At 37.1% G+C, this 25,755-nt stretch overlaps 3 protein-coding genes across 8 annotated transcripts; 1 reads left to right on the top strand and 2 right to left on the bottom strand.

The window, feature by feature from the left end:
* Positions 1–3,960: 3,960 nt before the first annotated feature.
* LOC130560310 (ras-related protein Rab-39A) lies at positions 3,961–8,223 on the bottom strand. The gene is made up of 2 exons (XM_057344023.1): positions 7,891–8,223; positions 3,961–7,119 (listed from the first exon to the last, which is right to left on the bottom strand). The coding sequence occupies exons 1-2, from the start codon at positions 8,103–8,105 to the stop codon at positions 6,696–6,698; spliced, it is 639 nt and encodes a 212-aa protein (XP_057200006.1). The 5' UTR covers positions 8,106–8,223; the 3' UTR covers positions 3,961–6,695.
* A 483-nt stretch (positions 8,224–8,706) lies between these two features.
* On the bottom strand, positions 8,707–12,464 carry fam167aa (family with sequence similarity 167 member Aa). 3 transcript variants are annotated; one of them, XM_057344025.1, is made up of 5 exons: positions 12,392–12,437; positions 11,057–11,247; positions 10,657–10,795; positions 9,958–10,408; positions 8,707–9,824 (listed from the first exon to the last, which is right to left on the bottom strand). In XM_057344025.1, the coding sequence occupies exons 4-5, from the start codon at positions 10,291–10,293 to the stop codon at positions 9,564–9,566; spliced, it is 597 nt and encodes a 198-aa protein (XP_057200008.1). In that variant the 5' UTR covers positions 10,294–10,408; positions 10,657–10,795; positions 11,057–11,247; positions 12,392–12,437; the 3' UTR covers positions 8,707–9,563. The 3 variants fall into 3 exon arrangements, with proteins under 3 accessions (XP_057200008.1, XP_057200009.1, XP_057200007.1); XM_057344026.1 differs by lacking the exon at positions 10,657–10,795; XM_057344024.1 differs by lacking the exons at positions 10,657–10,795; positions 11,057–11,247 and having other exon boundaries at positions 8,708–9,824; positions 12,392–12,464.
* Positions 12,465–14,194: 1,730 nt separating this feature from the next.
* slc5a6b (solute carrier family 5 member 6) lies at positions 14,195–21,555 on the top strand. 4 transcript variants are annotated; one of them, XM_057343771.1, is made up of 17 exons: positions 14,195–14,471; positions 14,712–14,842; positions 15,855–16,294; positions 16,415–16,480; positions 16,569–16,620; positions 16,711–16,778; positions 16,871–17,025; positions 17,629–17,769; positions 17,850–17,970; positions 18,055–18,143; positions 18,997–19,106; positions 19,248–19,318; positions 19,987–20,073; positions 20,268–20,452; positions 20,532–20,638; positions 20,784–20,905; positions 20,982–21,555. In XM_057343771.1, exons 3-17 carry the CDS (start codon positions 15,947–15,949, stop codon positions 21,102–21,104), a joined length of 1,845 nt encoding a protein of 614 aa, XP_057199754.1. In that variant the 5' UTR covers positions 14,195–14,471; positions 14,712–14,842; positions 15,855–15,946; the 3' UTR covers positions 21,105–21,555. The 4 variants fall into 4 exon arrangements, with proteins under 4 accessions (XP_057199754.1, XP_057199753.1, XP_057199755.1 ...); XM_057343770.1 differs by having other exon boundaries at positions 14,195–14,620; XM_057343772.1 differs by having other exon boundaries at positions 14,195–14,842; positions 20,985–21,555.
* Positions 21,556–25,755: the final 4,200 nt, after the last annotated feature.

Genomic DNA, 25,755 nt, shown 5'->3' with positions numbered 1-25,755 from the left:
TTATTCTGGACGCGGTTAATCGCGATGAATCGTTTGACAACCCTTCAGTTAATTTAGAAGAAAAAAGCCGGGCCTTTCAGAAATAAGCACAGCCAAACCCCGCACAAGTTGACGTTGATGAACGCTCTTCTCCATTTTTCCAACTTTTTTCAAACATTTACACTGTATAAAGTGATACCACCATCAACAACATCTCGTCTCTGCATCTTCATCGAATATTCAACAAGTAATAAACTCCTGAGGTGCAGAAATACAGCCGAAGTTCTGCAATGAACCCCGGCACGCATATTTTTTCATTCAATTTTCAGATTCAATTGTCAGTTTTTTATTTTATTCAAAGGTGCAACAAGCTATTGCCAGTGGAAGTTATCTTGACCTGAGCTTATTAACACAACAGTCTAACCGCAGGAGGATTCTGCAGCCGGATGCCTGGCCGCACAGGGCTCAAACAAACAACAAAGCCAAATCCCGCCTCTCTCTGCTATTGGTGCGATCAGCTGCCTGTCAAGGCTATCTTCTTTGCTTATTGGTGCTTCTAGGAAAACCTTTTATTTATTTTGGTGCTACATTTCTACAGTTTTAAGCCTTTGTTGATCTTGTTATAAAGCGTGGAGTTTGGCGTGAACTCTTATTTACTTTACTCATTTACAACATTTGTGGTCTTATTTTAAATGTATGGGCACATGTTATTCAGAACATTTGTGATGTTTGCCTTAATCTTTCATCAAAATGTAATATTCCGCTCCTTTAATCTATGGCCAAGTTAACTTTATACATGGAGAGAACAAAAAACCTGACGAACCGCCATTTGCTGATCAATTAGTGTTTCGCATCACTTTCAGTACATGGGTTTTGGGCGCTCGGTTTTCAGTTTTTAACAAACCGTCTCCAGCGTTCAGATCTCGCTGTATGTATGTATCTCTTATGTACTTCATCTCTGTTTTATGCGTAACGTTTTATTGAAACGTACAGCATCGGTGGCTTGGTGCGTCCATCGTCCATCAAACAGGTGAAAAGGTTCTTGCCAGGTTGGGAAAAGAGCTTTAGAATTATAATGATTGAGTTTTTTCTGTCTGTATATACCTCAGTGCAATGCTGAACAGTAAATGGCCGAATTTTTCATAGAGTTGCTTCGCTGGCTGGGCGTGAAGTCTCTCTCGACTCGGCGTCCGTCTTGATCGTTGCTGGCCCTTTCTCATATGCATTCTGGTGCACATTTCTCTGAATAATCGTCAATCATTCTGAGATGTTAAAGTCCCCGTGAACGGGAAGTTGCGATCGTTTTTACTTCCGTATTTTGACACATTTCCGAATTTCTAATGAGAAAAATAGTGTGCGTGGCTTTCTTTCTCTGCGATTTGATTGGATGTATAAAAACAGTCGTTGCATTTTGAAATGAAACTGGCAGCTGACTGAACGTTAAAGGGGAGGAGTTAACGGATGCTCCGCCCAAGCCGTCTAACACATGTCATTTGAGATGGGTAGTCATTACAGGAAGGAAGTGCATTTTCAGATTTTAACTAAAGATTATGTGGGCACAAGAATTGTAAAAAGAGAATGACCCACATTGATACACTATTTACACTGCAGTATTTCATGAAAAAACAGGCATCGTAGTTTGTATTTCACTGGGACTTTAAACACACTTCATGTGATTCCTCTACATGTTTTGCTTTGTTTCAGCTCATCGCAGTGTTCTGGTCCACTGTTGTTTGCTGGAGAAACCTGCATCCCTTTATGTTATCACTTTCAGCTTTGCCAAATCGTGTTTGTTTTGATTTCTTTCTTATTTGCCATCTTACACACGAACATCTCTGTTGTAAATGTTCTCCCGCCTCCAGGTGCTAATACACTGTGATTCATTTTTCTACAACCGTATTTTCCTGCGTATTAAGCTCTGATGGTTAGAAATACATCCAGTATGTTTAGATGTATCGTCCTCATAAATCTCTTGAGGGTTGTGAAATATAAACACCTCGAATGTTATTTTTAATCCTATGTAGTTTTTAATGATGCATTCGAAGCCTTTTGGTAAAATAATATGTATTATTTCTATTTGTATTCAGGCATTTCGTTTTTCTCTGGCAGACTTTAATATCTCAAACTGGAATGTCCGCTGTTGTTAGTAAAGTCAAGGGCTTCCTTGATATGCACAGAAAACTGACTAGAATATCGACGTGTTCAGTTCACGTGCACATGTTGATTGAATTTTAACGTATTACAAGGAAACACAACTATCTGGGATTTTCAAAAGTCACGTTAAGACATCATGAAGGATCCTTGTGGTATCCGCTATGATGTCTTTTGTTTGCCATTGTTCTTTCGTTCACACCCGTGGTTTATTTTACCCTGTGGTGCCTTACAACGTCGGTGCTTTTGAACCGCCCAAGGCAACCAGTTCAGCAAACAACAATGCCAGTATTGATATTGTTTTCTTCAAATGTGCCAATGCAGTAAGTGGAACTGTACGTACAGCAAAAACGCACGGCAGACTGGTGACGTATACATTCCAGCGTTTGATTGGCTGCGGTTCTGGGGGGGCGTGGCTGCATTGCATTAACAGACGGGGTGAAGCCATGACAGACATCGGCCTTATTGTATTGCGGGAAGCAAATCTTAGGGCTAAAAGAGTTTATTTGTCTATTTGATGTCCAGCACAGCTTCACCGTTGCCAAGATCAATATCTTTAAGGTGCTAAAACGGAACCATGTTTTGTATAAATGTATAGATGTTCTTGTAAAGCCTTACCCTGATCACTGTATCAGACCGTTCATCCAAAAACATTATACAGAACCCAAATGACTTGTACACACTGTATGATAGAAATACATACAGACACAGAATATTTTTGCTTAGGTTTTTTTTTGGAGGGGCGTTTATGTGATATGAATATAGGCATTACAAATGTATAGCAGGTTGCAGGTAACCCTGTTATACTTTATCATAGAAGTCAAATGTTTTCTTTTCTCTTTCAATCAAAACTCTCCTTAGCACTGAAATATCGGAGGACGAGATCATTTACCCTCCACAAAGTTCACCATCTCAAGTAACAACGTTTTGTATCTAAATGTTATTTATTTATATACTGTATATATTCTTTGTAATATGAGAGCATTCATGTGTTTATTCATTCAAAGACAAAATTGTATATGTAAATAGGTTCATGTTTGCGGGGTTTCATGAAGAGCATGTTACGAAGGGACAACAAAAGTATTCAAGTATAAATTCATCTGTTGATTCCAGACTATGCAATTACAAAATACTCAAATAGACTATCTCAAGCAGCTATGGTGGTTTGATGCTGTCACGCCGTGTAAAACCAACACTGTTCCGATATCATACCGCTGCTGTACTAACCGTCTGTCTGTGGAGGTTTACAACTTGCCGTATTATGAGATGGTTTGAGATTGTTGTGGCCATGCAGATGTTTGGTTTTAGCTCATTGCATTTGTTTTATGTTGGTTACATAAGTTTGCCATCCAATTGACAGAACAACTCTAAATTCAGTGTACAATGCAAATCAAATCTTTTTCACTTAGTGAAAGTTTCAGCATTATTCTAGAGACAAAACGCCTCCTACAGCATGTTATAAAGACCTCAGTTATCACGCCCGATGGCCGTCGCTGCCGGTGGCAAACCAAAGGTGTTTCAGAAATACACTTTAAAATGAGACGTGTAGTACAGGGACAGAACATTGTTTTCTATTGAACAGGTTAAACACAAGAACATAATCTTTGGTATCCAAACAGTACAAATAGTCTTTTCTTCTGACTGAATTTAAAGATGCTTTTAGAAACCATCGGTGGCGTGGAGGACAAATATGACACATTACCTAAATATTATTACACTCAAATGTAAAGATATATACATATATATATATATATTTAAGAATGGCTTATTGTGACTTACAAGACAAAAAAAAATGTTCTTGAGAAAGACACCGCACAAGGTCAAATGCATGTCGAAGAGCATTATAGATTGTAATTCCTATTGGGCAGCGTTCAGATTTTTGGACATATTTTGTTTATTGTCGTTTGCCCTCTACGGTGATATGATATGATACAAAAGTGAGAACTCTGATATTGTAGTGCATGAAGATGTACAGTTATAGTGTGATTTCATGGTAGCATATGAAAGGTGAATAAAGAGTCAGTTGTATTTGTAATATTTCAAAAACGTTGAGCGAAGCCGTTCTGTTTGGATGTTGAAGTGTTTAACTCGTGAAAGGCCTTAAACAGTTATCCAGGTGCTTACGGTGAAACGTGGATTCGTTTCACGTTTTCAGGCTGTAAAATCTCAACAGGCATTACGTTCTTCATGCAAACACGTCCGTTCAAGCAGGGCTCTGAATTGTCTAAGGTGAAAGTGTGGTGTAAACCGTTCTCTGTTATACGTGTTTAAGAAATCTAGATTTGCTAAACTGTATGCATCCTATAGTGGAATGTGAAACTGAATGTTTTGTGTGTTTGTGTAACAGTCTGTACTGAAAATGAAGCACATCTGAACTCCATACTGGAAAATCAAACATCACATTTGTTTGTTTGTTAAGGTTCCAGGAATTGTTTGAAGTTGACATTTCTAGGTTCAGTAGGACATTGTAAGCATGCATTTCCATGCACATTGTGTTATGTAGTGTTACAGTTTAAGCTGTTTTAAATCTGGAATCAGACATTAATGAAGCCAGTTATATATGTTAAACTGTGATTTTTCACACATCAAATTTCTGTTTTTTACCATGAGGACTTTGAGGACAAGAGTTTTATTTTTGTGACGCCAAATTTAACTTTGCTATAGACTTGCTATAAACTTTCTGAAGGGGATGCTGGAGAGGGTAAGCCTAAGTAAAATGTAAAAAAATGAGTGGGAAAAGTAGAATGCTTCATTTTACAATAACTGGTTATTATATTTTACCCATCAATGTGTTGGTAAGGATATTATCTTACTTGAAAAGTTAGTGTCGGAGTTAATATTCTAAAGGTTGTGCTTGAACAGTTTTGTAGTTTGTTTTTAGAGAAAGATATTTTATACTTGTTAAACTGATTATAGTTTGTTTTTCTCAGTTGGATCTATGGATTGTATTAATGTTATCCAGTTCGTTTGAATGTTAAAACAGATTAATGAAAACAAGGTACACGTTTATTTTTGAAAATTCTATGTGAAGTGTTGTCCAAACCTGTATGGAAAATGAAAATGTGTGTTATGCTCTAGATATCTGACTGTTTCAATTTGGCTGTATCTTTGATATGAACATTTGTCTGTGTTTAATATTGAAAGAAATAACGGATGAGATATAAGGGAAGACCACAATAATATTAGAACAACAAACTATGTCTGTGTTACTTTGCATGGGTGTGTCATAGTTTAAGGTATATTCACTTTTTTTGTTTTGGAAATTAGATGCTGCTGCTGTGGTTGTTTTCTGTCGTCTCATGTGATTTCATAAGGATGCTCTTCAATAATCACCAGCAAAAAGTTTTTTATTCCTTTTATTTACAATGTGCAATATGAGGCAGGTCTAATAATCTAATTATTGAAATAAAGTCGAAATACTGTTCATGACATCAAACCAGTCATGAACTTCATGGAGTCATTTTATTTGTTTCTTTGTTTTTATTTATTTACTATAATATCATTATGTATGGCTCCGTCTGAACCTGTAACTCTATTTTATTAGACAAACATCACCTGGCAGATCAGGGTAATAGCAGCAATTATTTTGGAACTCATTTATTATTTGTGATTCTCATGGTTAAAGTTATAGAATCCATTGTCTTCAAAACCAAGGACAATTGTTTCCCCGTGAGATCTTCTGTAATTGCATTTCCCATTTTCGTCTGTTTATGATTTATGGATCGAGCCAGATGTTCACATTTTGTTTTCCATATTAGATACGCAACATGCTGAGTTCAAATCTTTTTTTTTTTCAGTTAAGCATTTGTGCAACATCTAAGGTTTTGTTAATGGAAATGATACAAAGCGTATACGTATTGGACAGATTAACACGATACAGATGTACACACGAACTTAAATGCTTAAATTTTGTATATTTGTCATTTTAATACAATAAAATGTGACTGAAATAAAACGGTTTCATTTTTGGAAGTCTGAGACTTGAGCTATGACCTGCAGATGGTGCTATACTTTCCAAAACATGGCTTGCTCTGTTTTAATTCACATTCTTCATTGATTCAAACCTTTTATAGAAGTCTTGTATTCTGCAGTCTGTATGTGAGTTTCCTTTACAGAACAGTAAACCATTGGCAGAATTTTGATATAACATCCATGTTTGTTTATTCTTAATGTCTACGGTTCAATTTTGGCAAGTAAACAAATGGACATCTACACATAAAGGTGCATGCCAAAAAGGAGTTTTCCCAACAGCGCAAAAAAAGATCCCAAATAATTTATGTTCATGTGCAAGTGATAGGATAAATTGTGTCAGCGAAGGATTTTGTTTTGTCAAAGCAAAAACCTAAAAATATTCTCACATTTAGTTTAGTGTCTCTGAGCTGGAACTATATGGAATTGCTATTGCCTCTGTTCACGACAGCCTTTAGCTGGCTGTGCCTTTAAGACTTCACATTTGATGGAAGGCATGCTGTTCAATACTTATTCAGTACAGTATATTAAATGTACTGTGGTATAAAACGTGTCTTTATCCATGAAGGCTTGGTTGAAAGTTTGGACAGAAGTTCTCATCCAAAGTTGCAGCAGTTGGACTTTTTGGCCACTTGTGGCTCTTTATCAACGGTTGCCCCGACGGTTAACCCATGCCAGTCGTCTCGGGGGGTTATTTTGCCTTTCTGGAAAAGGTTATATATGCCTCTGGTCAGGGTCTCGAACGCTTCACTTACATTAAGATTTTCTTTCGTAGACACTTCGAGATATGCGATCATGTTGAGTTTTTTAGCCAGAGCCTCTCCTTCGCTCTTCCTGACCTGACGTCCTACGGCCAGGTCACTTTTATGACCCACCAGCAAAAAGAACATGGGGTTTGGTTTCACGTAGTCCAGGACCTCCCGGTGCCAACTGCCTATGCGATCGAACGTCTGTCGCTGTGAGACGTCAAACATCAGAATGCAACCCACAGAGTTCCTCATGTAAGACTTACAGATGGACCTGCAGCCGAAGAAATGGTCAAAGTCATGTTTTTGAATGTTTCACACTTATTTGCTTGCTTAGTTTTGTTTGAACGAGACAATGGCAACTCTAAAGAGGACAGGGGCTAGTTGTCACACCTTTTACTCAAGTGAAAAAAATCACATGGTCACCTCCCACCCTATGGGGTAAGTTGTCACAGTGGTACAGACACAAAGTTTGGAAGATGCTTTTGTTTGAAATACCACCTGATGTAAAAGAGTAATGAAATTAAACGTTTTTCACAACAAAATTGTATTTAGAAATATTTAATAGCTCATGAATAATTCACACTGTAAATTTTTTTTTGTTAAAATAATAACCTGGTTGCCTTAAAATTTTAAGTTAATTCAGAATTAACTTAAAATTTTAAGGCAACCAGGGTTTTTTTACTTATTTTTTAAGTTGAACCAACATAAAACAACAAATATTTTTTTACAGTTCATGAAACAGAAAAATGTGAAGGAAAATATATGGTACAAAAATGTTCAATCTATTGTTTTATCCAAAATAAACTAATAAGAAGTGTATTTACAACATTGAAATCCACAAATTAAATATGAAGATACAAACATTCAAACTACTTTTATTTATTCTCCAGACGAACAAGATAAAAACCTTGTGACAACTAGCCCCGGTGATTTTTAGGCTTAGGCAGCAGTCTATTCATTTAAAATCTGCACTTCTGAGTTGCATAATTAAGATCACACATCCCAGTACAACATTTGTTGGCTTTGCTTTATGAAAACTCACCTAAATCTCTCCTGACCTGCAGTATCCCACAACAGCAGCTTGATGACAACATCAGGGTCATAGTGTATATTATAAACCTTGAAATCAATGCCGAGCGGAGACTGTCGGGAATCATCGAACGTTCCTTCAGTAAAGCGATGCAGAAGAGACGATTTACCCACTGCCGAGTCTCCCAGAATAACTATCCCGAATCTAAAGTTCCAGGGCACTTCCATTGTGACGTCAGTCTGCCATCAATATTACAATAAAAATCTCTTCGTTCACGCACAGAACTTAAGTCTCACACTCACTATTATACACCTTCCCCTTCAGTGACTGAACAAACTGGTTAAAAACAAGAGCAGGTTTGCAAAGAAATGTTGTATACACACCCATACAACAATAACCGTTGTGAGATTGTGCCACTGGCACACAAACACCTCTGAAGTCTTTCATTGTTGTGTAAAGACACACAGGCCTGCTCATACAGGATGAATTATTACATAATATTATAAAACATAACAAACTAAACTGTTGAATTAAAGGTGACTTTAGATCTCATTTAGCTAAATATCAATAATCAGTTTTGATATAAACACGTGATAGGCCTATCGTTATATACACAAACACAATTTTATGATTCTTTGAAGAGCATAAGAGGGGTGCTCGCTGGACGAAACTCACCACCACTATGCTAAAGTAAGTGTTGTGGGCACTTTTATTTATTTATATAAACTTTTAATGAAATTGTTAAAAAGTATGTGTGACTGCATTTGATCTATAAGATCAAATGATCCGAATAAAAACATTATTCTTCTGTAGGAAAACCTGTTTGAACTGTTGGTTATACTTCTTAAAAATACAACATTTACATCGGTACATATTATTTCTTAAGCCTTGTTGTGTCTTCTTGTTGTAAACATTTTAGTCTTGAATTTCTACACAGAAATTGTGATGGATTTATTGTTTATAATGGGAACCAATAGAGCACCATTAAATCTTCCTGGAATAAGACGTACTGCAAAAGGAAATTTGTGATGGGTTTAATGGTAAAACGCGGATGGTTTATAATCCTTTTTGCGATGGAAACCATCTGAATTTCATTCTGTATCTTCTCCAATAGACATTTTTTATCAAAAAAAGTTTGACGCCCATCCCGTCTGTCTTCTTTCAACCGGACAGTGTCGTATCTGTATGGCTCTCTTATCTGTGTCGCTGTACTAGAAGCTTCATTCAGCAGGTCTATTGTGTGATCTTTACACTTCACAAAAATGTGCTGCTCCAAACCGTTGGAAGTGTTAGCGGAAGATAACAAAATCATGGCAAAGACAGTGACATTACATTGAGATTTCATGAAACACGTTGATCGTATTTACTTCATAGTTTTCTCGTCTCACTTTCAGTGTTGAATAACTCGCTCAACCTGTGTAATGACTTTCCGTGATGCCACCAAGCCTTCTTGTCATAGTACCACCTGCCACATGAAGACACTTTTTACCATCCAGCAATTACAGAAAAATGAACCCAAGACCCAGCCCAGTTTTTTTTCATGCTACATATCCTGTTTACTCTGAAATACGTCACATTACACAAGTGCAATGAGTTGTGATCTTCAAGATGAATCCCATATATGTTCTGAAAATATATGTCAAATATATTCTATCAAAAACATGCGGTATAAACACACACGGTTGCTAACACAGAGAGAAACGTCGAGAATGAATGTTCATCTTGGTGACCCCAATGACCTTGAGTGGCGTGGAGAGGCCTAATCCAGGAGACATGGGGACGTCACACAAACCCGACATATCATCTCGCTCCTCAAGCTCGAACGTGACATCGTTCAGCATAATGCGATGCTGGTTGCACGTCTGCACGATTCTTAGATCGTTGATGTCGCTGCGCAGTCGCATTAGCTGGAGCGCCAGCTGCTGGTCCTGCAAACGCATCTCTGCCTGCGAGACAAGAAACAGAGAAACCAAAGCAGGTCATTTATACGTCGTCTTAAAGTTGTCTTAAAGGGACGGTACACCATTTCTTAACATTATAAATGAAAGGAGTCAGAGCTAGTAAAAAAACACAACTCACCAGCTCTTTTCTGAGCCCCTCCAGCGCTTCATCTACACTTTTAAATCCCATCATGCCCTCTGCTGGCTGTCCCACTTCATTAAACACACCAGAGCTCATCGACAGCTTTGACCATCTGAAAGGATGTGAGCTTCCGTGTTTCTCTGCTTCACTGGACGAGATTTTGCGGCTGGTGGTCAGCATGGCCTCTAGCTGGGCTCTCCAGTCAAGCTGAGATGACTTTTTGGTCTCAAGTTTGAGCTTCTCGGTCAAAGACTTCAGACTGGAGAGGTGGTCGTCCTTAGATGCTGCAATGCATTCTGGGTTTTTTGAGGTGTTAGCTGTCATTGGCTCCATTGAGGGGTCGAAGAAAAACTTTCAGACGTTGAACGAAACATCAGATTTCCAGTAGTTTTTTTTTCCGGTGGAGCATTCTTGTGGACTCCAAAAAAATGGTCTAATGTTGCGGCATCTGTAACAGAAATGCAAATATCACATCATGTTAAATGGCCTCGGTCAATTACTGAGCTTTAATGTACTAAACCTGACTCAACGTTCACTTTTCTAAAATGAGAAACACTCATCTTTGTTCGTAATATATGCAGGGAAAACAAAGAAATCAAATGAGACAAAAGCAGAAAAATTGAGAACAACCTTAGAAATCATTGAAATGACACATGATATGTGTGAATCATGTTTCGTATATGATTTCACAATTACCTGAATATTAGTGAGCCACATTTATTATAACTATAACATCAGGATGTTTTTAGTTTTTTTATCTTGCGTGTTTTCATAAGTCCCGCCTCCAAACACGTGATTGGCTGAAATGCTGCTGTTTTAGGATGATCGGGCTTGTCTGGATGATCAAGTAAACAGAGGAATGTTTTGATAGCACAACTGTCACATTGTTTACACTTCTGGTGCCTTTGGGAAATAACCTAAAAATCTTTCTTACAGTTGTCTTTGCTTAGTAAACATCATAGAAAGTATTTTACATGAAAAAAGGATTTAAGGATTCCTAAAATATTAAATATCTATTTAAAATCATATTTAGTAACTTTGATATCTACAAATGTTAAACAGGCCATTATTTAACTAATAAGAAATCATTGTTTACATGTGATGTCGGTCAGCATCTGGACTGAGGAAACTAGGACACGGCAGCTGACGGCTAAACTGGGAACCCTTTGAGACCAGTACAGATCTCAGCAACACTCCCATCATCGCCTCACTTTCCATGAGGATGTGTGAATCCTGTTCATTTTTTGAGGGAATAATGCTGGGATGAACGACTGTTGACCAACTGAACTGTGGGAAATGTAAAGGAGGAAATGACCCACTGCATGGGTAATATTTGGCATCACTGTGTAGAACGCTGCCATGATGCCAAAACAGCCACATTTAAATTGTACTTTTTACAATGTTACATGCAACAACCTATACAGCACTCATAAAACATTGAATATAATAAAAATATTACAATATGTATATCTTTGACTATGTCTGTATAATCTGGTAAAGACAAAAAGTTTGCATCAAAATGTGCATGTATTGAGGAGAACACCGATATATAAAATGCGTTTGGGATTCCTCTAACGGCTCTCAGATTATTAAAAGCGTGTGAAGACGGTCATGCATTCAAATGCTGAGAAACTGGAGGAGAATAAACTGACTCATGACCCGCTGCAGATCACATGTGTGATAACAATAGTAATATTGAGAGATGTCTGAGCCGTGTCTGGAAGGAAATAACTTACTGATGAATATTCCACAGTTTTACTTGGTAAATGAAACAATATTGCCATTGCTTAACATTACAAACAGCAGTATGCTATAGTATTATCATCACGTTGCACATGTAAAGTTATTTTTAAAAGAAAAACATTTATTTAATTATTATTTATTTTGTGCTAATATAATGTTTTTGTTTTTTTGCAGGCTAATAAAAAATGTGTCACACATGACACATGTGCATACTGTGCACAGTATACATGCACTGCAGAAAGGGAAAGTACGTTTGTCTACGTAAACATAGCTCATGTGACACTTAAAATCACGAAGACCTGTGTTCTCTTCCGATAGGCCTATTTTATTGAGACTGATGAAGTAGTTTTATATTAGAATTATAGACAGTTACAGTATAGAATAACTTATAAAATATAAAAATATCATTACACAAACACAGATTACTTGATCTTAACCAAACCTAAATAGCAAAAATAAACTTTTATGTGTAGTTTAATATTAATAGTTAATTAACTATTAATGTTTATATGCTCTCCTACTTGTAACTTAAGTTGCTTTGGATAAAAGCGTCTGCCAAATTAATAAATGTAAATGTAACGACAATCATTAAGGTTAAAGAAAAGCCTTAATATAAAAGATGAACTGTCTTAAAACTCAGCAAACAGTGCACATTTATATTGTTCATTTATTCTGATGAAATGCATACCTTAACCAAGCTGCCTTCAGTCACTGACAGACAGTCAAACCCCCGATTCAATACTGACAAGACTGTGAGCTCGTATGTAGCGTCGTGTACGCAACGCCTATGATTGGTCGACGGGTCGATGATGTCACTGCGTACTTCCGCACTGAAAGACGCATCGCGCTACGAATGTTTTTCGGGGAGTTGAGAGGTCGAGTAGGATGAAGTTGCTTGTCTATTTAAATTCACTGTCATGTCACTAATAATCGGTTATCTACGGTATTCCACATTCACCTTTGCATTCTCGGTCACCTAAACCGCATGCTTTACGATTTGGTGTCAGCGTCTGTTTGGATGTTGGACTGGTAATGCAGTAAACAAACATGCCATAATTGCTGCTGTTTCCATGTTATTTATTTGTTCTTCGAGGCTGTTTTTGAAACGCATGTCCCTTGCCTTGCATGTGGACTGTATCCAAACAGACAACTTTAGGTAGCTACTTGTTTTCTTTCAGCCTCGTGCGAGTATTTGTACTCCAACTTGTGCTGCCAGGGTAACCAGTCCGTTATGGCTAGAAGGGATACAGCTACCTTACTGGGCATGTGCAATTCAATACCGCATATTTTTGTCTCGCTGACAACAGTTAATTACAATTTTTTGTTAGGTTGGGGTAGGTGTAGGCGTTAGCTAATGTAATTTATTGTAATTTTATGGCGGGGTTTTGCATCACTTCCGGCCGTAGCTGTATCCCTTCTAGCCACAACGGGCTCTCTCCTCAGCTCGGAAAATGTGCGTGTTCTTCCCTCTAGTGGCGGACTTGGGTAACGGCACAACAACTGCCATTTTCTCACAGAAAGGTCTTGGAAAATATATGGAAATATACGTTTAGAAGCCCATATGGCGCGTTTACTTTCGAGGAAGCAGAAAAAAAGCACAGGTTAAAAACTTCAACAAATAAAGAATCATTTTTATTTTCTTTCACCGAACCCGTGTGTATATGCCTTCATGACACTTGAAATATACGTGGAGTAATGCTTTGTGTCCTTTTAAAGCTTGGGAATAGGGTCAAAATACACTTCATGTACAACTGTCCCTTTAACCATTAAGGCATATTTCAGATATTCACTTAAAAAGGACGTGTTACTCGTTTTGTTTTGACTGGGATTTAAAGATGTTACCAACAGATGCACATTAGGTCGTTTATTGACAGTGGGGCGGTCTCCCAGACATGGTTTAAGCTTAGTCCCAGACTAATGTAAATGTTAGAGGTGTCTTAATCGAAAACAACTTGCACTGATTTATCTTAAAATTTAGTTTAGTGCGATTGTTTTGTCTCAAGATGCCCACCAGTAATGTTTTTTGTAAACTATGTTTTTAAAACCAATTTAAATATCCTAATTTAACCAAGGCCTGGTTTAAACTAATCCCTGTCCGGGAAACCGCCCCAATAAATTTAACATGATGTTTTTCAAAAATCTATAACAAAGCTTTGAATTTACTGAATGCAAAAAAGATCACTCTCGCATAGCAGTGGAAACACCGCAGGCTGGCGACACCTGCTGGTAAAAACGTTGAAAAGCAACTAGAAAGTCTTAGTGCTTTCTGCTGTATTCTTAGGTTTATTCCAGGCTATTAAATAAAAGGGCACTTTCACGTTTTAACAATACAAACATGTCTGTCATTAACGTCGTCTATAAAAGCAGCCAAAGTAAAAGGGCCATCATTTAGGAGAATGTTGGATTCTTTTTTATGTATTTGAAATCTAACAGACTCCCGATTCAGATTTTATATGAAACTGCTGTTAGTCTTTGGCTGCAGCCCCTCACTTCATTCGCTCTAATGGACATCATACTTACACTGTCTGAATTTTGTGCGATTCACCATATAGGAAATAGTGAGTGTGTGTGAACAAGTGACTGATTTCAGACGCAGCTTCAGCACTTAAATCATTTATAAAATGAGCGCGCTGTTGTGACAACGTTTACCTCGGAAGCTAAAATCTTGAAAACAACGTGTTTTTCGCCTCATCACTGCGCGCAATTAGCGCAGACAGCTAATCTGCTAACTCGTGCGCTTCATCACTGCACACGGTTAGCACAGTCAGGTAATCCCCGTTTTATGAGTATGTTTCATCCACGTGGTTGTAATTTTATCATGTCTGCATATTACAATTGCGTCATACTTAAGGTTAAGATCACTTAATAGCAGATATAAAGAACGATATTGAGAAAATACATGTTTATAATGTTTAAGGTGGGTATAATCAATGTAATAGTCGCTATTATGGAGATAGAACGTAAACCTGCAGTGTTCAGCTGTATGAAATTAGCTCTGTAACCTTCAGACGTGATGGTAGGCTCTCTGACACATTTGGACAACGACATTGTCACTGACCCTCGCTATCTGCGGTCTGCACCCGGATGACATGCACGGATTGTATGAAGCTCTAACACAAATCTGCTTGATTCTTGTAAGGTAAGAAAACTATAATGAGAAACACACGTGTGTCTGCTTGTTGCTTTCCGTTGATCGTGAAGATACATTGTAGCGAGGCGCGCGCCTTTATTAAAACAAGGAAGTAAACGTTTCAAAATCATTTGGGAAGAATTATTGAATTATTTATTGTTGAATTCGTTAGAAATTGTGAGTGTATTAATACATTGAAAGGAAATACGGCTTTAAGCATACATTTAGGGTAAAGTTGAATCTAGTGTCGTAAGTGTGTTTGAAAACACTTGCCCGTGACTGTTAACCCTGTACTGCTTTGCTGTGTAAGCTGCAGGAAAATGAACCATGGTTTTATTATAATAAAAGTGTTTCAACATGACAAAATACTGTAGTATATTTTACCATAGTAAACTCATATTTATTGCTACACTTTGTTAATGTACATTGCAGGATTTTGTACTAACGATGATAAATTGATAAACTGTAGTAAATAGTATGGTACTTTAATAATCACTATAGGTTACTATATGGTTTAAAAACTACATCTATATACCTATATATAATGTAAAATAGAGTTAATACTGAAGTATACCACAGTGTTTTATGTTGAGTGGTTAAGAGAGAGGAACAGATAGAAGTTTTGATCAAAGTCTATGAAGGATTATTCAATAAAACTAGGAGCGTGTAATACATTTGGTCGTTTGATTTCATGTTTACTTGGGTTTCCCTTGGAAAGTCTTTATTGACCTACTATGCATAGACTTCTAGAACAAGAGCATCTAAAAAACGGTTGTGTTGCCAGGATTGGGATATTTGTGTTCGAACATGTGAAATAATAACTTGCATTTACATTCATGCATTTGGCAAGATATCCTTTTTTCTCATCAGTTTGTGTGTTCCCTGAGACTGAAACCCATGACGTTTGTGTTGCGGTGCTCTATGAATACACTAACACATTATCTACAGCTACAGGACCACATTATAATAACTTGATATTGCAGCGATGTTCACTTAACCCGTGCGTCATGCAATGTTTCAGGTTGTCATCAGAAGTCCAGACGGACGGCTATGATCTTTCTCTGGGGCACGCCGTGCAGACTCTAATATCATCTTCACGCCTGGAGTGTGTGTATGGATCCCACAGGACACAAGTACTTCGGTACTGTGGATTATGTCATATTTGCTTTGCTGCTGATCGCCTCTATGACCATCGGGCTGTACCACGCCTTCACCGGAGGGCGTCAGAGGACCACGCAGGAGCTCCTGTTCGCTGATAGGAAGATGAAGTGCCTGCCTCTCTCTCTGTCCCTCATGGCCACCTTCCAGTCGGCCGTGGCCATCATTGGCACGCCAGCTGAGGTCTACACCAACGGCACGCAGTACTGGTTTATAGGCTGCTCTTATATTCTGGGTCTCTTGATACCGGCACACATTTTCATCCCTGTGTTCTACAGACTTCACCTCTCCAGTGCCTACCAGGTGCAATGTGCGCCGTAAACGACACATCATGTAGCATCTACATACACAAATCTATGCAAATATGGTACTTCAGATCATTTAACCAAACGTTTGGCATTGATGTTTTATTCTCATTCACAGTATTTGGAGCTGCGTTTCAGTAAAGCCGTCCGTATATGTGGCACAGTCACGTTTATTTTTCAGATGGTAAGCTCTTTCATGAGAAAAGTGTCCACATTAACATACAGTATTTATCACATTACGTGGTTGGAACAGTTTGTTTGTGGCTCTGCAGGTCATTTATATGGGCGTCGGTATCTACACCCCCGCTCTTGCGCTGAATGCAGGTAACACTACAGTAACTATAAAAAAAATGCATTGCTAACATGCCTAAAACACAATACGCACAAGGAAATTCTCTCTCTGCTTGTCTCTAGTTACAGGTTTTCATTTATGGGGAGCAGTTTTGGCCACTGGATCAGTGTGCACTCTGTATACAGCACTAGTAAGACAACAGTCGTGTGCAGTGTTATAATGCCCGTCACATGCACAGTGGATTGTGAAATTGAGTTGTTGTGTGTGTGTGTTGTTTGTCAGGGTGGACTGAAGGCAGTGGTCTGGACGGATGTTTTTCAGACGGTGGTGATGTTCACCGGTCAGCTGGCCATCATCATCGTGGGCGTACAGCAGGCCGGTGGTCTGTCTGATGTCTGGGTTAAAGTCAGAGATGGCGGCCGTATCTCAGGGATCGAGTATGTTCACTTTGAAGTCCACTTGCTTAATGCACAGCCTGATCCGGGAACATTATTTTTCATGTTTGGCAATCTTTCATTAAAAAGCTCAAGTTGTCATATAAAGAGACAACATTATTGTTCAGTCAGCATCTGATGAATAAAGAACCTTTTTAATATCCTATTTTCCCCACATTTACCTTTGATCTTGTGGTGAAATGTCCCTTTCGACTCAATTCGTCACATGCAGTTTGTGATACATAATAACTCGCATTATTAGCACTATAAAAAGTGCAAAATGAGTGTTAAAACCAAAGCAACTAACATATTTATTCAAAACAATCTCATTTCAATTTATTCCACATATAGTTTTTCTACTGAAGACAAGACACGATATTTCAATAAACGTTGAGAACCAAACAACTTTGGATAAACTCAAAACCACGGAGACATTTCTCAAAATACCAAGAAATAAATGAGGGTGAATAAATGATGACATCATTTTTATTTTTAGGTGAACTATCCCTATAAACCAAACATTTTGCAGTGATTTCTTTCTGGACATCTTCACAAAATGTTTACTGTTATGGATCGCACGTCTCTTGACTCACTCTGTTGATTCAGTCTCGATCCAGACCCGACGGTGAGACACACGTTTTGGACGTTAGGGGTCGGAGGAGTGTTTCTGATGCTCTCTCTGTATGGGGTGAATCAGGCGCAGGTCCAGCGGTACCTCAGTTCTCGCACGGAGAGAGAAGCTGTCATGTAAGCATCACTTCACCAAAGTACTGACCTAAAGTGTCTCGGATGATCTTTGGAAAAAAGTTATGATGTGTCTCTTGCAGGTCGTGCTATATGGTGTTTCCCTGTCTTCAGGTGGCTTTAACGCTCAGTTGTTTAATGGGACTGGTCATGTATGCGTGTTACGGCGATGAATCGAAGCCTTACGTCAGGTCTACAGACCAGGTTAGCTGAACTAATACTTGAGCGCTAGACCGCAAAATAATTTTGCATTTTGTCTAGAGTAATTTTATTTTTCTCATGTCACAGATGGTTCTTTACTTTGTTATGGACATGTTGCAAGACTTTCCTGGACTGCCGGGATTATTCGTGGCATGTTTGTTCAGCGCGTCTCTAAGGTATCAGCCACCCCTTAAAAATGAACCATAACTTAAAAAACAACACATGGGTACTATAGTTAAACCATGGTTACCACACATTTTTCATGGTGTTGCTACTGTAACCATAGCTCAGCGGTGGTTTTTACAGTAAAGCTGAATATACAAATGGTAATCAATATGTCACAGAATTTGGTTTCTACACTTTTGCTAGAATAAAACCATGGCTAATTTTCATAAGAAACAAGCTCTGTGAATCTAATCATGTCTTATTTTACCCCAAACTAAATAGACACAAAATAATCATGCATTATATTTTGCATTTCTAGGACTATTATGTTATTTTGCATTTTGACAAGTTAAGAAACCCTCCTCCCCAAATGTTATTACTATTCTCTAATAATTTGTTAAGTTATTATTTTAAAGTTTTAGTTACTATGAGGTTCTAATAATAACTGATGCTCATAATAATGGGAGGATGCCTTATATGTGGTCTGTGGGACCCGATGTCAGTGTTTACAAAAAAACGTGTGGTTCAATAATGATTAATTTATAATCAATGTGATTTCACACAGATAATAGCAGATATTTATCATATATATATATATGTACTGTATATGTTGCTTTGTAGTTGAGATAAAGTAAACATAGTATTGTAGTTTTTTCCCCTACATTTTATACTAGATGCACAAATGTTGTCAGAGTAACAAAAGTGTTAAAATACACAAAAAAGTCTCGTTTTTTTTGTTGCAGAATGTTGATTTTGGATTAAAATACAAACTGGACATGATTGTTTACAGCTGCAAAATATTTATGCTCAATTAAATCTACATCATTTACCTTAATGTTATGCAGTAATGTTGTGTTACCACAGCACAATCTCCTCAGCGTTTAACTCGCTGACCGCTGTGACCATGATGGATCTCATTAAACCCCATTACTCCATGAGCGAGTCCAGAGCCACTCTGCTATCTAAGATTCTGGGTGAGACATCATCACGTCTATTTATTTCCATACATATTCTCACAACGTCTAGTTTCTCAGATCTGATTTTCTGATTGAATTGCATCAGATTAAGCCTTCCAGTAAGCATGTTTTATAATATCTGATTATATTCTCATCCAGCTTTATCATATGGAATTATATGTCTTGCTGTGGCTTATGTCGTCCATTTGATGAACAGTTCTGTTCTACAGGTAAGCTTTTTCTTTGTGTACAGTCAGTACAAGTCATGTTACAGTCTGTGACTGTATATAATACTGGATGGTAAAGTTTTTAGACAAACTTTGATGTTGGCTTGAGGAAGCCTGGCCTGGTAGTCAAGTTTATAATCGAAGCGAAGTGGGAGTCTGAAGTGGGTTTAAACGCTTAGGGGCGGTTTCCCGGACAGGGCTTAAGCCTAGTCCCAGACTAACTTAAATGTTAGAGGTGTCTTAATCGAAAACAACTTGCACTGACATATCTTAAAATCTATCAATGTCATTGTTTTGTCTCAAGATGCCCACCAGTAATGTTTTTTTGTAAAGTACTTTTTTAAAAATGACTTAAATATCCTAATTTAACCAAGGCCTGGTCCTGGTTTAAGATGATCATTGTCCGGGAAACTGCCCTTTAAAGTGTGGGGGTTGGAGAGATAGATGGTTTATAGATAAATAATCAATAAAATATGAAATAACATATATATTGTAATAAGAAAATATTACATCTAAAAATAAATTAAACGTAGCAATATCAAAAATTAAAATAAAAAAATCTCAAAATAAAAACTAGTTCAAAGTATTAGTATAGCTAAAACTATAAAAACGGATGAATAGAGAGATGGATATATAGATTGATACATGTATGTCTATTGTATATTTGAAAGGCTGCTCTCAGTATCTTTGGGATGGTAGGAGGGCCGCTGTTGGGTCTCTTCTGTCTTGGAATCTTCTTCCCATGTGCTAACAGCATTGTGAGTATATAGATCTATTTGCATCTACTATTTACATCACTGGTTATCTGATGCTCTTTATATCTGCTATATCTGTACTTCAGTCCAGCAGCCGTGTTTAAAGAGCTTACAGACACATTTTCCAGATCTGTATATCTGGGTATTATGTGTAACCATGTGGTTAAATAAAAGGAAACTTTCACTTCTGACTCCAGGGAGCTCTAATAGGACTCGCTGCAGGTCTGGTCATGGCCTTCTGGATTGGCATTGGTGGGTTTTTGGCTCGGATGTCCATCCCTGTAGAGGTTTCTCTACTCAACTTTACTACCACCGGACCTGATGTTTCTGACAACATCACAGCTGTGACAGCCACCATAGACTCTGCCCATAATGAAAGCAGGTGATGGTTATAATGGACCAACGTGTGGTGTAATGTTGTATGTGTTAAGAGAAAAAAATCAAATGGTTTTTTTTTTTAGTGGACCTTTAGGGCTGCATGGGCTCTATTCTCTGTCGTACATGTGGTACAGTGCGGTCAACTCCTGCACCGTGGTACTCATTGGACTCATTTTTAGCTTCGTGACAGGTACAGTAAGAGCCTGATGGTATTTATTCATTATGAGACACAGGACACAATATACATTAAAGCACATGAGCACAATAACTCACATTATTAGCGCTGTAAAAAGTGTAAAATGAGTGTTAAAATGTGGTTATGTTTCTATTGCAAGGTCCGACTAAAGCAAATGACATCACCTCCGGCATAGTTTATCCTGTGGTGGGCAATGCACAATCCCTTCTTCAACATCTTTTGAAGCCCAGCGTTTGCTGTAGTTCGCCTCCTGAGCTCAGGGTAAGAGCGCTTAAAGGTTTTACTATGAAATGCATTGTTCCTTTGTGAGGTTTTACCATTGCAAAACTGCTTCCAGCAGATGGATGGACATAAGGAAGCTAACGGCAACGTAAAGGAGGAAAGTGCTACAGCTCAAGAGAGAGAAACGTTTCTCCCGTCACACCCGACGTCGTGTGTGGAGCACGAGACTTCAGTGTAGTACAATGCATGTCACAGCAGTATTCATTATTCTGTAAACTAACACTATAGATGTTGTAGATATTTTGTACTTTAATGATGTAATAAATTACAGGGATGTGTACATTTTCAGTCGATCTGTAATTATTTTGGTAATTTATAGGAAACCGTATGTGTCTGATGTAATTGTTCATATTATGCTATACGTGCGTTTCATGATGCATCCTTTTGTATTTCTAGCTGCTGTACTGTATATAAAACCAGAGAAATGATTTTTTATCACATACACCAGATGCCTGTAATGGATGAATCTGAATGATGAGGATTTTTCACTTTTTCAATAAAGGCATATACAGTATGTGCATCATTCACGGCTTCTGTCAGTGCTCTTTATCTTACAGAAAAGAGGTCAAATATGGTCATTTCGGGATACTCACGGGTGGTTTTGACTTAGTTATTGTGAAATTATTTCATTTGATGCCTTATGTAATCAAATAAAGCAGAATTTTGTTGTATAATTTAACAGGGTTGTTGTCTTCAAATATTCAGGCCTTCAATTGAACAGGTAGGACAATTTCAATCAAATGACTTATTCTTCCTGCAATTATACAGTCAAAAGAAAATCAAAAACAAGACAACTTAATGTATTAAACGTATTACTTGTATTACTATATTATTACGTATTACTTTAAATGTATTACTTGCATATCTGAGGCCAACAGGTTGTTTACATTCTAGATTCTTTTTTCATTTTTTCCTACTTACCGATTAGCATATACTTTTTATTACTTGATGATTACTTTCACAGTTCTCAACTTAGTTTACAGTTTATAAGACCCTATAGACGGTTTCAGCGGCAACAACATAAACGTTATGTGGCCCAAACGTAACATCCGCTAGACCTCCAAATAAAAAAATTATATATATTATATTTAATATAATATAAATGTACAGTATTATAAATAAATGCAGACCAGAAGTTAAAGTGATACTTCACTCAAAAATGAAAATTCTCACCCTTAGTCACCCTCAGATTGTTCCAAACCTGTATACATTTCTTTGTTCTGCTGTATTTATTTAACCTATGGCAGTAAATGGTGGATGAGATCTGACATTCTTCCAAATTTCTTCCTGTGTGTTCAGCAAAACAGAAAGTTACACAGGTTTGGAACAATCTGAGTGCAGGACTCATTCATCCTCATCCCTTATAAATGATGCCAGATGTGTTCATTTTGATTTACAGCATTTAATTTGATCACTGAGTTATTTGAGAGATGTGTTTGTTGTGTGTCTTGCTTTTTAAATTGACTTGTTGAAATTCAGTGTGATATTTCTTTGCTTTAGAAATATAGAAAGCAGATGGTAACAGTCCGAGGGTTCACTAGATAGCCCACATGTGATGTTACACAATAGCGTACGACAGCGCTTTCTGGTCAAGCCATGATGCAAACACCAGGAAGAGCCAAAAATGGGCTCATCGTGACATTCTTTCTCAAGGATTTCTATATTTATGACATTTTTTGCATACCATCCATTAACCGCCCAGAAAGCAATTCAACCACCACCTTCAGCCTAAACAAGAATAAACATATACAACACAAAGAGCCTTTCATTTGCCACCTTTTATTGAAATTTGTGTCATCATCATCGCTGTGGATTTGCATTGGAAATAGATGTTTTACAGCAGTATGTTTTGCATGGAAGCCTACAGAAATATCTTGGAGCAATAATTTAATAGCTTAGACAAGAGTGTCTAGGGTGGTGTAGATGCTGCAGATCGTGTTTTTTGGATGCTTTTACCTTCAATCCTTTGTTTTTGTGTTGCAAAGTGCCGATACTGTATTTTAGCCCTTATAGTTAAGTTTGGAATTCAGTTGTTTGGAAATCTAACAAATGCAATCAGACATACTTGTATCGGTGGCAGATTTTTTAATATTTGATATCATTATTTGTAGTACATAAATACTTTACACACATATAAGAAAAGTGACAATGAACCTGCATTGACTTTGAGGTCCAAAACGTGACAGTAAAACTATTAAAACATGGGATGTGAGTTATATCACCCATCATGCAATTAAATTCTTAAACTTAAAAAGTTTTAGGTAGAATAAGAAAAATATAAAAATGTTCAGGATGTGCAAAAGGTGATGCACACATAGTCGGTGTCATTTTGAGCAGTGTATTGTATGTTGTTCTCTTGTTTGTTTAGGGAGATGGATGAATGCTGTTGACAGAGTTTGTTTCCTTGATGGTTGTTTCCTAAAAATATGGATTTTACTGATATGCAAACTGCTGTAAAGTCTGGTGGAAGGTAAGTCTGGAACGTTGACAGCTTTGCGGAACCCCGTGGTTTTGTAACGTTGTGTTTCTCACACCCAGAGATGGGCAGTATTTTAATTACATGTATTTGAAATACTCATTTAATTACTTTTGAGTATTTTGTCATTTGTATTTTCCTTAACAAAAAAAAGTCAAATGTAAGAGACTGTATTTTGTATTTTAAAATACTTAAATACTTTTTCAAATATGTCATTTTATTCTTGCCTACAATAACTTCACCAGGCTCCGAAAGTGGTGGGGCAAATTTTGATACTGAATTATGTAATAAAATTTGAGCTATCAATAATAATTTGAGCTAAACAGCTTGTGGCAGAGCAAATGTAAGCAGAACACTAATATAAAAAAATATTATTAAAATTAATTTTATTAAACGTAAAGAACCCTGTTCTAGACTTTGGTGATCTTTCATTCCATTAAAGGATACTTCACATCTCCCTTTACTGCCATATAGCAGGGAAAATAAATACTATGGAAGTCAATGGGGAATGAGATCTGACATTCTTCCAAATATCTTTAGAAATCTTTAGAAATTTATACAGGTTTGGATCAATCTGAGGTTGAGTAAATGATGACAGAATTTTCATTATTGGGTGAAGTATCCCTTTAAATTGCTGAAAATATTTAAGAAGATAATATTTTGAGGCATATTTAAGTATACCTTTAATACCTTTAAAAATGTAGAAGTTATTGATGTGCTGTAGAAAAACAGATAGACATCCATTGCTAGATTTAAAGTGATTCTACATGCATACCTGACTGTTTCCAGGGAAATCAGTTTAATCATCTTTTGAATCAGAGAAGATGTAGATGTACACCTGTCATTTGTCTATAAAACATACTATGCAGTTTGCTATACACTCTAAAAACAGTTCCTGTAAATGTTAGAAATAATGAACGGAAGATCATAGCGCATCTGGATGGGTAACACACCCACTAGCTGAATTGGAAGTTTTGATCAGTCAGACCTGTCTGTTATTAAGTGCGTTTGACTTATTCCGAGGCTGCGCGCGCACACCGATCGGCGCATGACATTAACGTGTCGCGAGAGTGTTTCAAAAGCATCCTTTTCCAATCACTCTCGCGGTACTTTGATTTAAGCTAAGAAAGTAAAGAAACTGTAAAATCTACTATCAGATATCATTCACTGATAGTCATAGGACAAAAGATTAGCGCAAATAGCTAGAATTTATCTGCTAGCTAAAGAGTGACTTGTGTAGTCTAGTGATGCTGGATCGCAGTTATATCCGCGGGCAGGTGGTTCAAGTAACAAAAAATAACATTCTGATTAATTGCAGGTGGGTCGCGGCAAATATATTAATATTAATGCACCACTGCCATTACAATTAATGGGGAGGAATGCAACGGTCAATATGGCCGCTCTAGCGAAGGAACTCCGCCCTCCAGTGATGCGAGCCAATAGTCAATCAGTATTGACTGACGATTCTCTGGGGACTCATACACAACTATTACAATAGATGGATTGATTATAGGCTACATCTTATTTTTTCATTTAGTAATGTCCTTCAGAAGATAATAAAATACATACATACATGTTTCTCAGGAAATCAAATACAAAAAATGTACACCAAAACCATTTTCAGAGGTTTACACCCACCTGACTATTAATGAAAGGCTGTTGACTTCATGAGCATCACTGAATGTTTCTATTGTAATAGTTGTGTATGAGTCTCTTGATTGTCCTCAATGTAAAAAGATGAATCTCAACATCATACAGTTACTGCTGGACATGAGTCATACAGAAATGCTAAAAAAGCAAAGATTCTGGAGGACCTGGATGATTTTTCAGAAGATCAGTGGACAGTCTAATGACTAAGGACAAACAAGAAACCCTTAAACAACTATGACTAAACATAAAACTGTCATTGATTGTTCAGGTAACACAATACAGTGTTAAGAATCTTCTTATTCTTTGGTGTCAACTTGTTTGTCAAACATTTCTTTCGTGAAATAACTTATTTTCACAGATACTGCAAGGGTGTGTAAACTTTTGAGCAGCACTTTATATATATATATATGAAATATATATATGTATATGAAGAGTTTGGTTCCAAAATGAGATAACTCCGTTTTAAAAAAAAATCAAAAATCACGTTTGTTATTGTGCATTCCAATAATATCAATCAAACTGCAGTTGGTTTGTTTTGATTTAAGCCATAATAACTCAAAAAATACAGCTAACTAACACAATAAAACACAATAAAAACATGATAATGTTTTTTTTAAAAACGGAGTTTACTCATTTTGGAACCACACTCTAAAAAAAGCCGTAAAAATAGGGCACAATATACCCTATTAATATGAAGGAATTT

Source organism: Triplophysa rosa, linkage group LG10 (assembly GCF_024868665.1).
Source record: "Triplophysa rosa linkage group LG10, Trosa_1v2, whole genome shotgun sequence".
In the NCBI taxonomy this organism is placed as follows: domain Eukaryota; kingdom Metazoa; phylum Chordata; class Actinopteri; order Cypriniformes; family Nemacheilidae; genus Triplophysa; species Triplophysa rosa.
This window is presented reverse-complemented; position numbering and strand designations above follow the sequence as displayed.

Coding starts and splice junctions, on each gene's coding strand:
- slc5a6b (XM_057343771.1), top strand. CDS start 15,947: ATGGATCCCACAGGACACAAGTACTTCGGTACTGTGGATTATGTCATA. Junction 19,107..19,247: donor TCTGCTATCTAAGATTCTGG/GTGAGACATCAT, acceptor ATTCTCATCCAG/CTTTATCATATGGAATTATA. Junction 20,074..20,267: donor TCCCATGTGCTAACAGCATT/GTGAGTATATAG, acceptor TTCTGACTCCAG/GGAGCTCTAATAGGACTCGC.
- LOC130560310 (XM_057344023.1), bottom strand. CDS start 8,105: ATGGAAGTGCCCTGGAACTTTAGATTCGGGATAGTTATTCTGGGAGAC. Junction 7,120..7,890: donor GCAGGTCAGGAGAGATTTAG/GTGAGTTTTCAT, acceptor CTTCGGCTGCAG/GTCCATCTGTAAGTCTTACA.
- fam167aa (XM_057344024.1), bottom strand. CDS start 10,293: ATGGAGCCAATGACAGCTAACACCTCAAAAAACCCAGAATGCATTGCA. Junction 9,825..9,957: donor AGGGGCTCAGAAAAGAGCTG/GTGAGTTGTGTT, acceptor CTTGTCTCGCAG/GCAGAGATGCGTTTGCAGGA.